The sequence below is a fragment of the Solenopsis invicta genome, chromosome 3 (assembly GCF_016802725.1).
Source record: "Solenopsis invicta isolate M01_SB chromosome 3, UNIL_Sinv_3.0, whole genome shotgun sequence".
NCBI lineage: Eukaryota > Metazoa > Arthropoda > Insecta > Hymenoptera > Formicidae > Solenopsis > Solenopsis invicta.
This window is the reverse complement of record NC_052666.1, coordinates 2429882-2445998: the sequence shown is the minus strand read 5'-3', so window position 1 is coordinate 2445998 and position 16117 is coordinate 2429882. Positions and strand designations below refer to the sequence as shown.

Sequence of the window (16117 nt, the reverse complement as noted above, 5' to 3'; positions counted from 1 at the left end):
TGAGACATAGATATATTTATCCTATGAATGTCCTCGCTTTTTAGAAATAAATCTCGAGTTTTAAGTAGCCTAATTACACTTTGTTTTATACTTAAATTGTTATATTTTTTTCTTTATTTCTATATAACGTACATTTTTATTCCAGCGTATATCACTCTCATTTTCTACCAAGATGTCGCGTTATGCATCACAATTTTAATGAAAGAAATTCTCATGAATCTTATAGAATTTTTCTTTTTAATTTATAAAGAAGAAATACGTTAAAAAACTTCTGAAAAAATACGTTGAATTTTTATTCAGAGAAATTTTACAAGGTTCTTCTTTTAAAAATTATCGAATAAGAAATCTTAGAAATCTTAAATTTTAGAGTCAGTTCACATAAAGAATTCCAGAAAAAATGTAAAGACTTTCTCAGTATTTCTGAAAAATATTTCAGAAAAAGACTTGAGCGTAAAAAAGACTTGAGAAATTTGGTAAATAATTATAAAACTATATAAAAGTTTTTGAAAATTATACGGAAAATTCTTAGAAATCTTGCACTAGGACAGCGCTCAATCGATCGCCAGGGAATGAAGGAAAGAGAAAGAAGAGAGAGGAAAAGAGAAAGAGACTGACCTACCCTTAATAGTGCAGCGAATACCGGACGTACGCATGCCCGACGTCACTTGCTCCTTCTCTCAGGAACTGCATCGCGTAGGGATAATGCCTCGCGAGTAACATCACGGCGGGCAAATGCAGCTCGCGTGGGCTCGCTACTCTCTCTGCATTTTTCGCATGTAATCCGGAATTACAGATAAAATTGTTGTGAGACAAGGCAGAGATGAGGGAAAATGTAAGTGTAGACGAGCGTGCGAAAATCAAATTCTCTCGGTAACCATAACATTACAGTGACAAATCTAGTGAAATTTTTTTTTAGAATTCTTTATATAACTTATTATAAGTTCTATTTAAATTTTACAATCTCTATATAATTTTGTAACATTTTCTAGAATTTTTTCGATTTTTTAATAAATTGGAGCACTTTTCGAAAATGCTGAGAAATTCTACACCTTTCTGGAACTTTTTATTTTTATGAATTCTGTGCTGTGTATGAATATTTTAAGATTTCTCATTCTATAATTTCCAAAGAAAAATGAAATTTGAAGAAACTTAAGATAATCTTCAAAAATCTTCATAAGTTTAAAACATATAAAGAATTCTTAAGAGAAAGAGAGAGAAATATTAGAAGATATATTGTAAGAAATTTAAAAAATTAAAAAGCTTAAATGAAAGATATGTATGATTTTTTTCTTACCAGAGAAACATTGCACGTTTGAAGCACTCTAAATGATAGCTAATTGAAAGATCGAAAGATTTATTTATTTGTATGTAAACATTATAGTTCAATAAATTAGGAATTTAATGAGAGAAGATATTAATTAAATTCTTTGAAAAAAGCAATAAAAACTTTGGCAGAAATTAAATAAAATTTTTTTCTTAAAGTTAATATCTTGTTTTTGTAAAAACAAATGTGTGGATATTTTTAATTGATTTTATATACAATGTAAAGTCTGTGTTACTTTTTTGCAGGATAGAACTACATTATGTTTTTTATTGATATTTGCGCTATGTACGAAGGTATATTCAGCGAACGCCAGACACATAATTACCAAAAGAAATTACAGTGATCAAAGTGTGAGAGGTTATCTAGCTGAGGTAAGCAATTAAAAATTAAATATCTTTTATATTATATTATATTATTTTATATTATTTTTATTATATATTTTTAATTTATATTTATATTATTTTATATTTTATAACGGATTGCATTATTCAATTAAAAAAGATTATTTATGAAAAGTGTATTATTGATATAATAACAAATTTCATTTTTCAGAGAACTTGTTGGTGGAACGAAGTGTGCAAGGAAGAATTTCATAGTAAGTTCCGATGTCGTTGCCCGAGATGGTCTTATTGCCGTGCACCAGGAAGATATTACGACGCGCATTGCAGCATGACACGCACAGGCTACATATGGACCCAACCCGAAATGCCGTTAAGCCTCGAAATTGATAAATAAACAACGTTCACAAAGAAGGTGAATTAGAAAGAATCGATAAGAATCCATCTCTTCTCCTCTTCGCTCTTTTGCTTTTGCTATCCTCCTCCCCCTTCTTTCACCCTCTCTCTCTCTCTCTCTCTCTCTCTCTCACTCTCTCTCGCAAAGTCACAAAATAAAGTAAAATATATAATTATCTTGTTTTAAATTAGTATTTTGTGGGCATTTTCTAATGGCCAACAATTCATCGTTTTTCGTGTTAAATAGTACAATGTCACAGAAATCATTTTTTTAACAAATCTGACTCTTTTCAGGAATGACAGAACACGATGGAAATCAAATATCTCCCGTTTAAAATCAAAATCGGCACTCGTTAGAGTTTCGCAGATTTATTCACCGGTTAAGACGTGGATTATTCTGAAGGTAATTTTCTATTAGCAGCTTTGTTCAAAAAATTTCCATATTATACATTGGAAACATTGTATAATATTCGAAGGAAACACACTATTTGGCGGACACTCAGATTTGGAGAAGCAATGCAATCTTTATTAACGCATCGATGAACATTTACGCTGCCAAGAATTTATAATTGTTGTGTTATATAAAAACTCGTTGTGATCACTATTAATAAAGCACTATTTGCTCTGATGAAGCAAATTGTAAGTAATCTAACTTGTAACTACTTACTATTCCTTTATTCGTAATTTTTAAAAATACAATGAAAACTCGAGCGTAAGTAAGCCTTTATTTTCTAACAAAGTTATATGAGAATTGATTATCTCGAGTAATCTATCTTCTATTCAATTTAAGTATCTCGTATAAAGAATGAAGTCGCTTATTATAAAATACGTTTTTGTAAACGCTTGTAATTTATTTAATTTGTAATATTAACTCTAATTTTTATCAAATTATAAAATCAAAATTATAAAAAATATATTTACGTTTTATCGCTAAAAATTCGCAATCAGTAATAACTTTTGTTGTACTTATGTGAGATTTTTATCAAAAATATTTTGCTGATTAAAAAAAAGAATTCCGAATATGAGACACAAGGATTTTCTTATATAAGTTAGGTCTTATTGACTCGGACCTTACTGGCTGGATCCAAACTAGGCTTCAGATCCAAAATCCAGTTGATCAATCACATAGCTTTTTCAACATTCAAAAATTTTTTCACTTAACATTTTCCTCCAAAACCTATTTGCTTCGAGATATTTTAGGGTCTTAGTACCAATGCAGAAAACTGTAACTCTCAAGCCTCAATTTGAAAAGTTTCCAATGAAAAACTTAATTATAGCATTTAATTTATATCTCATTCGTATATTACAAGCTCCACGCCTTAATTGCGGTTTTACAATCACCAAATTTAATCTTTACAATTAAGCAAATTATCACATATTTTTCTATTAATATGACCTTACTCTGTCACTACGTCCAGAATTTATTATCAAATATTTATTATATAGTAAACAAGGTTTAAAAAAAACTCACCTCAATAAAATTTGAAAACTCCAATTTCACGAATCGATTTTCTCAACTTCTAGTCTAATGACAAATTTTTTAGTAAGTAAATTTTACTCCAAAAATAATAAGTTTATAACGAAAGCAGCCACATGCGCTTATTGATTTAGCAGGAACTCCGCTGTCATATTAGAAACATAATAGACGACTTTATTCTAGTATTAGATATGCTCAGAAGTAAACTTATCCTTTGAAAATTTTATATATATATATGCATATATATTTTAATTTTTAAGTTAAAATTCTCTTATCAGTACACTTGTAAAATAATCAAAAATAAAACAGAAAGAGAAAGAGAAAGACATGTTTTTTTTTATCTTTAATCAATATATTTAATTTAAAGGATAAAATAAGCACTCAAAAACCAACTAATTTTTCGTAGGATAATTTTTGAACAAAATATGATAATACGTAATTTCATAAATGTACAGAATTTCGAAAGCTGTCACAACTGTAATAAAAATTAATTTGTTCTATAAAAATAAAAATTTAACCGATTTTTAAAATCTAATATAAGCACGATTGCCAATAAAAATAGGTATTTATTTTTTATTACAAGTGTACTGAGTTTTAGTAAATTTGGCTAGTAACACAAAATTTACTTGTCAGAAAAAAAATGTAACATGGTAGCAATTATAAACATGATAATTATACAAGAATTGATTGAATACTGAATTCTAAAAGTAATTATTAAAAATAATGAAAAATAATAAAAAATTATGCAAAATATGTTGTAATATTTTTGCAAATTTGTTAAATAAAATTCAGCACTACAATATGCTAAAATATCTATCATGAATTCTAGGGAAAAATAGTGAATATTAGAAAAGTAATAAAACAGAAACAAATTAATAATTAATATTGAGTTGAGTTTTTGTTAAGTTTTTCTACTTAAATATTTACTACTTAATTGTAATATAAATGTTTAAATGTAAAATTATTGAAATTACAAATGTTTAAATTTACAATATTTAAGAAATTTTTAATTTCTTAAAATAAATTAAATCATTTATTTCTTTATAATTATAAGACTGCTTTCATTCTCATTACTCATATATTATTGAATTTTAATATTATATTCTACTAAATAATTTTATTTTTATTATGTTCACTAATTTTCATCTTAACTTTCATTTTAAACTTTACTGAATTCTTTATAATGTTTATAATGTTCTTCATAATGTCCTGTATTAAAATGTTAATGAAATGATACCGAAAATGAGTCAACTGAAAAATTTGTATATATAATTCTGTAATATTTAAATATTTTTTATTACTATTTTAACAAAATATTTTCATCATAGTTTAGTTGCAATAATTGAAAAAAAAAAAATTTGTTTGACTATGTATATTAATTTTATATATCGAAACTTATACAATATAGTTGCCATCACTACTTGTTTTTTGCCCGAGTGTACGTGTGCGTGCTCTGGACCAAACAATGCTAAGGATTAAACAGAGTTATTGATTACTTTATGAACAGATAAAAACTCTGACGTCAATGGTTTCCAGGATACGATCATGTGACAACGTCGACTCGGCGCTGCTACCCACTTTCCTGGGACAGCGACCAGGACACCTGCGCGTGAATATCGATCAGCATCCACCTGTCTGATTGTACCGGCAAAACTTTCCATGAGATTCTGGGGTGAACACAGTTGATTCCGAATGTTATCCGGTGCAACAGTTACCTCTCATTCATAGGTACGAAACTTGTTATTTTTCGCTTATCAGCGAAATCGCAACTGTTTATTTTAATATACATACACACACGCAAACATCACATGCAGTTTATAATATAAATTAATTTATAAAATAATACAATACTAAAATTATGACACAATTTTTTTAGATTTATATTTTCATCCTTCCATAAGTGTAATCTAATTTGTCGTCGATTATTTCGTCGTACTCCAAATATCGAGTTCTTTTGTTTATATCGAATGTTCGATCAATTCTCTTCGTCCTCATTTCCTACTTGTTGCACTAGTCTCCCTGAAGCTTGTACTCTCAAGTGTTGTCAATTAAAATTCGACGGGCGCTTGCGCGTGGTATCGATTGTTCACCTCTCTCTCCGTTTAGACGCGTCAGTTGCCAAGATTGATGCAAGAACAGAGAAGCAATGGCAAGTGGTGAACAGGTCCGATTCCCTCGACTGCTCTCGCTATGCGTGATAGTGATATTTAGAGGCGTTACATCCAATATCGACGATGGAGGCTACGAGGGAATTAACTTCAACAGATTCGACGACCGATTCTCTCATGTACGTATTTCATCACTAATTTCCGTTTAACATCACCTTACCCTAACAGCACAAGATATCATATGAATATTCTAAATATAGGACGAACATTCGCACAATATCGTGTGTATATTTGTAAAATATCACAGTATTCGTTCGATATCTTGTGCTGTTAGGGTAATGAATTGCTACGTTGCTATATTTGAAATATTCAGGTGTATAAAAATTTTTTTACGTCAGTAAATTCTTCTTCGTATTTCATTAAGAAAAATATCCAATAATTTTCATCAGAAATAACTGTTCCAGTTTAATCGAATTCAGGATTATCTGATAAAATAATAATTTATGATTATCTTGAATAATGAGACTACATTCCAAAAAATTTCAATCTAAATTATAAGTTTGAATGGTCCATGAAAAAATGGGATATACCCATATTCGGCTTAATCCATTTTAAATATTAAAAATGGCTTTGACTAATTTTAAATGATCAAATATTTAAAATGAATTTGTCCAATTAAAAATATATCTCATTTTTATATTTAAAATGGACTTCACGAACGACAATTCAAAATACTTGAATTATCGAATAGAGATTGCATTGCAACAGTAATAATACGTGCAATGCAACAGTAATAATACAGTAATGACATTAGAGACATATTTGAACAAAAATCATATAGAAAGTTTACCCAAAATAACAAATGCGTTTATTTATATAATATAAATACAATTGGCTATAAAATCAGTGGTAGAAAATTTTAATAAAACTTTTCATCATCCATGAGCATTGTGAATCAAAGTAGATTTCTATGACAGAGTTGCGTTGCATTATGGATAACGGTTAAAAGATATTTTAAAACTAACTACGTCCTTAATCTTTTACCAGAAATGTGTTCCTTCAGCATCCTTACACAAATACAGCGCTTGCGAGTGCGGCGGGTTTGAACCCAACCCGAGGCGGGTTAATAACATTACAGGCTACATTTTATGTTCTAATTGGACAATTCCAGCGTATGGCTGGACTCATTAACTCAAATTGGATTGAATTGAAATTGCACTCGAAAACGCTATTATAGTTTAAACACCGGTTTCGATCGACCTAATTAGAAGAGTTCTTATGGCAGAATACTCTCTGTGATTTGCCATTACCATTCGAAAGGTAGTGATTGAATAAAATCAGATGTTTTCGCTCGATCGGATTTAAATCCGGATTTGAATTCGGCACAGAAAATAGACGAACAACTCTCTGCACCACAATCGTTACAGAGAATGTTTTAACTTCCTTATATGCGAAGTTGGATATATTAACTAATTAAAAAGTTAAAAGTTAATAACTTCTAACTTAATTTAATTAATTTTTAATGATTTAATATTTAACTTTAACTAGTTATCTTTAAAACACATTAACTTTAAAAAACAAAATAAACAAAGGTTAAGGCTCTTATAAATTAATTAAAAATAGAAAATAATGAGCTCAAGAATCACGCAGGACCATGTCAGACGCAAATAAATAAATCACGGCATAAATCCAATGTCAAGCAAACGTTTCAACCTTTAATGACGGTCTTCCTCAGTACAAACTTAAAAGTCTATGAAACAACAAAATAATCGCACTAATTACAACATGAACTTATCAAAATAAACAAATAAAAGTCAAAAATAAAAACAAGTTACTAAACAAATAGATATTGAGAAAATAATCGAGACAAAGAATTATATACAAAATACCTCTAAACCTATATAATTTTTTGTCTCGATTATTTTCTTTTTTTTATTTTGCATCATTCTTTTTTTACATTTTTACATCTCATGACTTGCACAGCTCTCTTTTATTTCATATATATTTTTATTCTTATTTATTTTCCTTTTATTTCTTTTAACTATTTAATTTATATTGTTGGCTGTTACAATTTTAAAAGTCATCATTTTAATATCACCTTTTCATTTATTTATTGGTTAACAATCAAGTCATACTGATTTTACAAAGCTCTTTACAAAACTCTCTGCACACGCTTTGTGAGATTGTTTATTATGTTAAGACGTTGAAAGAAGATGTACATCGCGGTTTCGCACAATTTCTATTTGTTTGGTAACTTGTTTTTATTTTTGACCTTTATTTGTTTATTTCGATGAGTTCATATCTTAATTAGTGCAATTATTTTGTTGTTTCATAGACTTTTAAATCTGTACTAAGGAAGACCGTCATTAAAGGTCGAAACGTTTGCTTGATATTGGATTTTTGCTGTGATTTATTTATTTGCGTCTGATGTCCTGCGTGGCTCTTGAGAGTTCATTATTTCCTATTTTTACATTAACTTTAGTTCAATAACCTTTTTTCCAAGTTAAAAATTCATCTATGTATAAGAAAAAATTGTAAGAGAAACACACATTCTCATGTAAGAAATAAGATTTCTTTGTTATATTATACAAACTTAATATACAAATAAAATATTAAGTTTGTTGATCCATATTATAATTGTTTTGAGTAATTTAACTCTAAAAAATTACGATTTTGTAATTTAATATGAATAATGTTTTTCAAAATTAATTTCTAATTTAACTCAAGTTAATTTACACTTAACGTAACTAAATTAACTTTATAAACCATTAACTTTTACTTAATTTATTTTTAAAAAAAGTATGAACTTACCCAAGCCTGTTTATATGTAACTTTAAATGCGGCAATTGTCTTTTTTTTTAATTAATAGCATTCCCAAGTGCAGGGTCTATACGGCCAAAAGTGCAATTGAGTAACATAAGTTTACGTAAGTGTAAGAAAAAAAAATGAGTGACGAAGTGGCAAAGTCCCGTGACCGTGTTAATATGAAACGTGAGGATATAAGATCTGTGATGACTTGAAGCTATGAGAGCCGAAGAAGAAGTAATTCAAATTCTTATTAGTAAGTAAATTCTTCTTTGTACAAAAATACTTATTTTACAAAAAGATTATGTAGCTATGGATCAAAACGGTATTATTGAGCTATTAAGAGTAATCTAGCTGTTTTAAATTATTATATACTTTCGCCTTTTCAGAAGAAGATATAACCGTTGAAGATTTAAAAACTTTGATGAAACGCGATCTTAATGAATTAATTAAGAAATACGGTCCAAGAAGAAGGTTTGGTAGAGTTTTAAGAGAAATGGATGTCATCTCGTAGTCTCCCTATAGATCTTCAACTTCTAACGGTACATGGATCTTTTTTAAATAATTTTATTTACTATTCGTTTCTTTTCATTTATATTATATCTCGATAATCAAGCTTGCAAAGACAAATTTTGAGCAGAGTATGCTACTAATTTTTGATGGCAAGAATATAACACTATAACTCAATTTGAATCATTGTCAGTTATAGACATATACATATTAATCATTTTATATTAACCTTTTGAAGATGAGAACTTTCTAACAATAGGTTATTTATAGAAAACATTGTTTTTTGAAGGCTTTTTACAATCGTTGAATTCCATTCTAAACTCAAAACTCTTAAGTTCAGTACTAAATTTCTAAAGTTCAAAATTTAATTTGAACGAATTTTGCATATATTCTGTTTATAACAAAACTCGATTTTTAAGAGTTTACAAGATTATTAAATTTAAAATGAATGTAATCTAAAAATATTAAAATTTAAAAAAGTAACTTTCAGTGAAGGAGAAATTTGTGTTCATAATCATATTATCCCCTTCTCCTCTACAAAAATTATAAATGTTTTATTTTTCATCTGTTACATTATAAAAAAATTTGTATTCCGATAACTGAAAAGTTTGTTGGTTAATTTTCGCGCGTAACACTCTGTAACTATTGCATGATTTGAATATCCAGTAATTAATTTTTTTAATTTAGCTGCACGTAATTCTTAAAGAGTGACAAGAAGATAAGTTTTACATTCACAATTTGTAATATAAAAAAGTTCATGCTTTTTTATTCTGTTCCAGGCGTATGGTAATGTGCAATCTGCGCAAATAATTTACAAAAATGATAGGCAGCCTTTTCTATTAGCCAGTTCTTCCGATTCATCGCCATCTATACCTTCCTATAATGTCAACAGCGGCAGAAATAATCTTTTAAATAGGACAGAGTTCTCATGTTCGTCAGCAGTGTCATTAAATTCACCGATTGCTGTAAACAGTGAAGAAACCATCATAAAAAGTGAAGAGTGTGAATTTTCTTCAGAAGTGGACGTCAAAGACTTTATTGTTGACCGTGCTCTACAATTCGAACACGAAATTGAAAGAGAAATCCCAGACACTTCACATGACCCCAAACGTTTCGCTTCCGAAACTGTGCAAACTGTTCCACTTGAAGCATCGGAAGATAGTACTCAACAGCTATCGGCCAATGATCCTGAGAATAAAAATCCCTTATTGATCCTGTTACGAAAAAATGGACCGCAGTGTCAAAAACTTGTCGATAACTGTCATCGCAACGACATGGTGCCGGAAGGAAAGGATATAAACTTGATTGCCAGAATTACTATTAAACACTTGATTAGCTTGGCCACTCCTCCAAAACAAAAATTAAAGACGTCAGTCCTTGTACAGTGGGCCAAGTACTTCAAGCATCTTTTCCCGAAAACACCGGCGTCCTCCTTTTATGCCTTTAAGTACGAATCATGTAGATCACTATAATTCAGAAGAAAAGAGCGGAAGGAGCACTGCAGGTTCAACTCTTCCAAGAACGGAAGAAATTAATCAAAGAAGACCGAGCTGTTCTTCTCAGATGTCCAAAAGCAAACCGTATCGGCAGCAACAAAATTCCAGGTCCTTCGAGCAACACACCTATTAACAGAAATATCTGGAGACTCGTCAGTCCGCAGAAAAGAGACGAGGTGCGGCCTTGCGACAAGGACTCGATAGGTAAATTTTTTTTCATCGATTTTAATACATAAGAAAATTAACTTTGTACATTTTTATCACATCTTTGTATTGTAATTTTTTACACATACATACATATACAGGATAATTATTAATAACTGTTCCTATTCTTTACCATAGGAGCACGCATTTGTAATTTCTAATATAATAATATGTTAGAAATACGTATCCGTCGGTAAATCATGCTCCTATGGTAAAACATGAAAACAGTCATTAATAATCACCCTGTATATTGTTAGTATCAAAATAGGTGAGACAATTAGAATTGAAGAATGTTAACATACATTCAGGACCAAAATTAAAGAATCACAAAATTTTTGTAAAAAAATTGTTGATCTTTAAATTATTGCAACTTCATAAAAAATAAATGTCGTGTAACAATCTTTTTGGGGTCGTTTCAAAAGCAGAAGATTCCACTTTCACATACTTCGATTTTTTTTATAGATGCCTTTTATAGATACTAGGAGGCAAGATAGAAAAAGATTTAAATCTCAAACATTTGAAAAATCAAATAAATAATGGCACAATAGTTATTAAAAAAAAGTCTCGACTATTTTAATATTGACCATATAGGAAATCGTTTCGGAAAGAACATACTTAAACAAGAATATTTTGCATTGCCGTTGTGCATGTTATAAGTATAACAATATCTTGTTTCTCTTTTTAGAAATCGATTCGAAATTGCAATGGCACTTAAATTATTTACGCAATCAATTGCATAACAAGCTTGCCTCGCAATTGGTAACCTCTTGGAAAGCTATTTTTAACTACAGATTCGAACGACTTGTAAATCAGCCGGGAACTGTGTGGGATTATTTAAATAAATTTCCATTGTTGAAAATCGAAGGCATTGGAAAGGCTTTAGTGAGTTTGTTTCAGTACATAACAAGTCTGCTTGTGATGCTTGTTTTATTATATTTTTTGTAATTCTTTAAATATTGTATTTTATGAATGATCCAAGTAATAACATTGTTACATTATTTCTCATATAATTTATTTCGAACTTCTTCGATGACATTTTTAAGAAATATTTTATTTAGTCATATGTGTACATAGATTACATTTTCTTTAAACAGTAAAGTGCTATTTTAATTAGAGCTTCTAATTTTATTTTATTTTAACCATAGAATAGAATTATTTATTAAATTTTGCGTTATTTGAATGCAAAATGAAATAAATTGTTGAACAATAGTAAACAGTATCAAGTCAACTAAAAGACGGCAAAGTTTTTTTTATAAAAATATCTTTTAGTAAAAAAATATACTCGACAAAAGTTAATTAATTATAATATTATAAATGTTTCATTGCTAGTTATTTTATAATTTCCAATGATCAAAAAAAAAAATGAGCTAATATGGACAAAAAGTATTAAAATAAATGTATATAAAATAATTTTTACTATCTTAATTTTAAATATATAAATACATTTTACACTTACAGGACAAAAAGAAAATTAACTTGATTCAAATAACTCTTATATTACTTTCTTTTACAATATCGCTGAGCAAAAAGAAACCACAGTGAAAAAGAGAAGCCTAATAGATGATTTGATGAAAAACATCGCTAATAGAATTATGAGCACATGACGAAAAGATCTAGTCTAGTTTTCACTTTGCCGAAAAAATAACCATACGACGATGACGAAAAGACGTCTTTTTATGTTGTCTTTTAGTATTTTGTGTATTTTAGTATTTTGTGCTGTTTGAGTATTGCTCCTCACATTATGATAAATATGTTTTATATGTGTAGATTTGTAAGGATTTCGAACAACTATATCCAAACTCCATGGCAAAAAGCTCGGGAAAGTTAGCTGAAAAGTTAAACGATCATAGACTTGCAATTATCAAAACGGCCAAAATAGTTCTTAAAAGAACAACCCAAAAAGAATATAAAAATAGAATTACTGTGTTCCTTGATTTGGCTGAACGTAAGTTTTACTTTACCATATAATAAAAGTGTGCGAATAGTTTGAATCGAGTCGAATAAAATCACAATAGATTCCAATCACAATAGATTCGAATTCGTTTTCGAATCTAAAAGATTTGAGTACGAATAGTTCGAGAATCATTGATGTTTCGAATTTAAACCAATTGTCTATTTTGATTGCTTTATTTGTATCTACCGCAAAACCCCAATGATGTATATGCGCATACCAATTCTTATGCATAATTGTTTGTCGATTTCCAAGACTTTTCTACTGTTCCTAAAATTTATAGAATATTCAATTCAAAACTATGCGTATGCAATAAATGATACTCGTCTTCGTAAATTTATATCAACATTTCATAAGATCAGAATGTTTACATCATAAATTTGCAATTATGAATTTTGAAACAAAACTTGAAATCGATTACATTTTTGTATAAAGTGCACTAAGGTACTTTAATAGTAACATTATAATTTATCTGCTATATATCTAATGCTTATAAAATATAAACATGATATTTGGTAACATCACTAATAGACAGCTAATTTTTTGTATCTTTCAAACATACTGGGTATATATTTATTAACTTATAAGAAATGCTTATTTACATATGCATTTATCAACATAATACTTGCACACATTTGTTGTTTAGTATCTAACATAAATTTATATTTAGCATATGATTTTCGTAATTGTTTTATAAAATTCCTGCACTATTTAATTTTTCTTCTATTTAAAAGAAAAATAATGTTATTAAAAATACTTTCTTACATTTAAATTATCATATATAATGTAATTCTGAGAAACATTAATGAAAATTGAATTCGATTCGTATTCGAATCGTAGAAATTTGATTCGATTTGATTCAACATGAAAATTTCAAATTCAATTTCAAATATGTTACGATTCGATTCGATTTTACAAATGTTTAATTCGTATGCCTAAGCATTCATATCTTTATGTTAGTGTAACAATTGAAACTATATACCAGCCTTACAAAAGAAAAATTATAAGAATAGGAAAAAATTACTGATATGCAATTCTTTAATAATAATTTTTTACTAATAATTCTTGCTGGTAGTCCTGATTTTTTTTCTATAAAAACATTTTCTTTTCACGCGTTTATAAAATATTTCCATAAGATTATAATGTTATGAAATTTATATAAATTATATATTATAAATTTATATAATATTTTTATAATATTATATAAATATTATAAAAATATTAATTATAATGTTATCAAAAATGTCTATGTATAGACATTTTTAGTTTCACTTTTCATATTTCAGCTTCTGTTTTAGACATTTTTACAATTTTAATTTCATGTACTTAACATCGTATTTATTAATATTCATTTCTTTAGTAATGTCCTTTTCCAAAACTTTCGTATATTTGGAAAGTAAATAAAACTTACTTTTGTTAAAGAAATATAAGATATTTAATTTCATCAATTTTCAATTTTATATCTGTATAAGGCTTACACATTCAATTACATTAAAATAAATAACTTTTTTAGGAGATTCGGATATCAAACTTAGAGTTACTGGAGCACTACTTCTCCCCTTCGTATTTACACACGCCTTCGTAGAAAGGACGTGGAAACCAACGAGGATAGACGTAATGGACTCTTTCATCGCTAGAGTTTGTAGCGAGACAGAGATTCAAGAACATATTGAATTACGTCGACGTAAATCGCTATCTACAGTTAAAAGTAAATCAAATAAGACCTCAAGTTGTATGCAACCTTACATCTTGGCTGTAGGTCCCACTTGGGAGCATATTGTTCACGCCCATGTAATAGTGGACCGAGTTTTATATACATGTGAAAACGCGGTTGAGGCGACGGAACTTTGTTTCAAATTATATCATGCTTATCACTCTGATTATCCTCCTGAAAGTATGCAATTAATAGGGTTTTTATAAATTGTTTATTAAGAATCACGATTTGAATAGGCGAACAATTAGCAAGGCCTTGGCTGATATTGGCATTGAACTTGACGAGGAGAAAATTAAATCATTTAAACCATACGTTATAAAAGTATAATTTCTATTTTCTTAATACTTTTTTCTCTCTTTGCAGTCACGATAATTTCTTTCACTTTTTGTTTGATATAATAATCTAAGTTCTTTTAATTATCTTTTTTTAATAAAACAGTATATTATTAAGTATTTTTTTCTATTATCTATAGTTTTAATAGAATATGTTGTCACGTGCGTAAGACAATTATATTAGTGAATAAGATAAAATAAAAATTCTCTTTGGCAGACAAACAGAAAGAGAAGATGTATCAAATAAGATCCTTTTATGCTAAGGTATACTGACATTGATGTGTAAACAAAAAAATTTTATTAAAAAGTGTATCAAGTACAATATAAACACGTCAATATTATAGTTACTCTAGAGAATATAATGTTCAATATTATTATTAGTTGTAAGAATTTTTACAATCAATAAATATGTATATTTTAAATGCAATATTGATTATTATATTTCCAGTTTATAATATTTTTTTCATTTTATGTACAATTTTTTACTCTCTAAATTCTTTGAAAAGGAATCTTACCATAAAAGAGTAAAAATTCAGCCAATTTTAAAAAACTAAATTTTCACTCTTTTGGAGTAAGTCTTCAGAGTAAAATTCCACTCCAAAGAATTTAACCACGGTGCGATTTTTCTTGCTAGATCACATGCAAGGTATTTACTAGTAGGCATACTAGTAGCCATGCTGACGATGCTGCTAGAAATATGACGTATTGCGTGCTACCATGTGCACTAACTGCTGGTTTTCAATGCTAGATCTGGTACTATTCTTCCTGTGAGATTTGCTGCTAAGGTAGATAAAGGAGTAAGTTAAAATACAGATACTCTTATAGAAATGAAATACTAACAGTATTAAATAGATAGGTAATTTAAGTAATATATTACTTATTTTAAATATTAAGTATACTGTTAGTACTATTGATACTCAAAATTATTATAACTATCAGAGTAGTACATTTCTGTAATAAGGGTATCTTCAAGAAAAAGATATTTTAGTACATTCATAATATAATAAATAAATATAATAAAAAGTAAATTTAAAGAAGAAATAGAAGCTACAAGAAGACAAACGTTAGCTGCGATTACTCTTCTCTTGGTAGCAACCAAAGAATGAAACCAGAAAAATAGAAAATACGTGTGAAACCTGACTAGCAGTATTTCTATCACAGCAGTATGTACACAGCGCAGTCCACGAAGTAGCGCGCAATGAATCTATCAACAAACCAACATGAAAAATCACGTGTTTTCCTAGCGCTAGAAAGCACAAAGAATTTCTAACAAACCAAGTCCGTTTAGAAAATAATTTGAGTTATGACGCCAATTCATTTTCCATCGATACAATAATGTTACATCGTGAACAAATTTATTCTAGAAAAAAATCAAAATAAAAAATATAAATAAATAGTAAATGTGGGGATGGTAACACGTCAATCGTAAAACCGCGTCCCACGTCGCGTTAAAAAAAGAGTT

The 16117-nt window shown here is 28.5% G+C and overlaps 2 protein-coding genes and 1 long non-coding RNA gene across 3 annotated transcripts in view; all 3 read left to right on the top strand.

Moving 5' to 3' along the window:
* The first annotated feature begins 674 nt into the window (after positions 1-674).
* Positions 675-2705, top strand: LOC105193620. The gene is made up of 4 exons (XM_011158145.3): positions 675-832; positions 1570-1695; positions 1877-2077; positions 2353-2705. The coding sequence occupies exons 1-3, from the start codon at positions 821-823 to the stop codon at positions 2057-2059; spliced, it is 321 nt and encodes a 106-aa protein (XP_011156447.1). The 5' UTR covers positions 675-820; the 3' UTR covers positions 2060-2077; positions 2353-2705.
* A 2383-nt stretch (positions 2706-5088) lies between these two features.
* LOC105193621 (peptidyl-alpha-hydroxyglycine alpha-amidating lyase 2) overlaps positions 5089-16117 on the top strand; it is a 37690-nt gene continuing 26661 nt past the window's right edge. The window contains exons 1-2 of the mRNA XM_011158146.3: positions 5089-5263; positions 5642-5822. Of these exons, the coding sequence (XP_011156448.1) occupies positions 5682-5822 (141 nt within the window). The 5' untranslated portion in view covers positions 5089-5263; positions 5642-5681. The remainder of the gene's footprint in view (positions 5264-5641; positions 5823-16117) is intronic.
* Positions 8997-13694, top strand: LOC113004756. Its single transcript, XR_005574324.1, has 3 exons — positions 8997-10658; positions 11344-11540; positions 12117-13694. It is a non-coding gene; the product is annotated as an uncharacterized LOC113004756 (long non-coding RNA).

What these genes read in the sequence shown, in the direction of transcription:
- LOC105193620 (XM_011158145.3), top strand. An exon ending in TGAGAGGTTATCTAGCTGAG is followed by an intron (nt 1,696 to 1,876) that starts GTAAGCAATTAA and finishes TTCATTTTTCAG; the next exon opens with AGAACTTGTTGGTGGAACGA.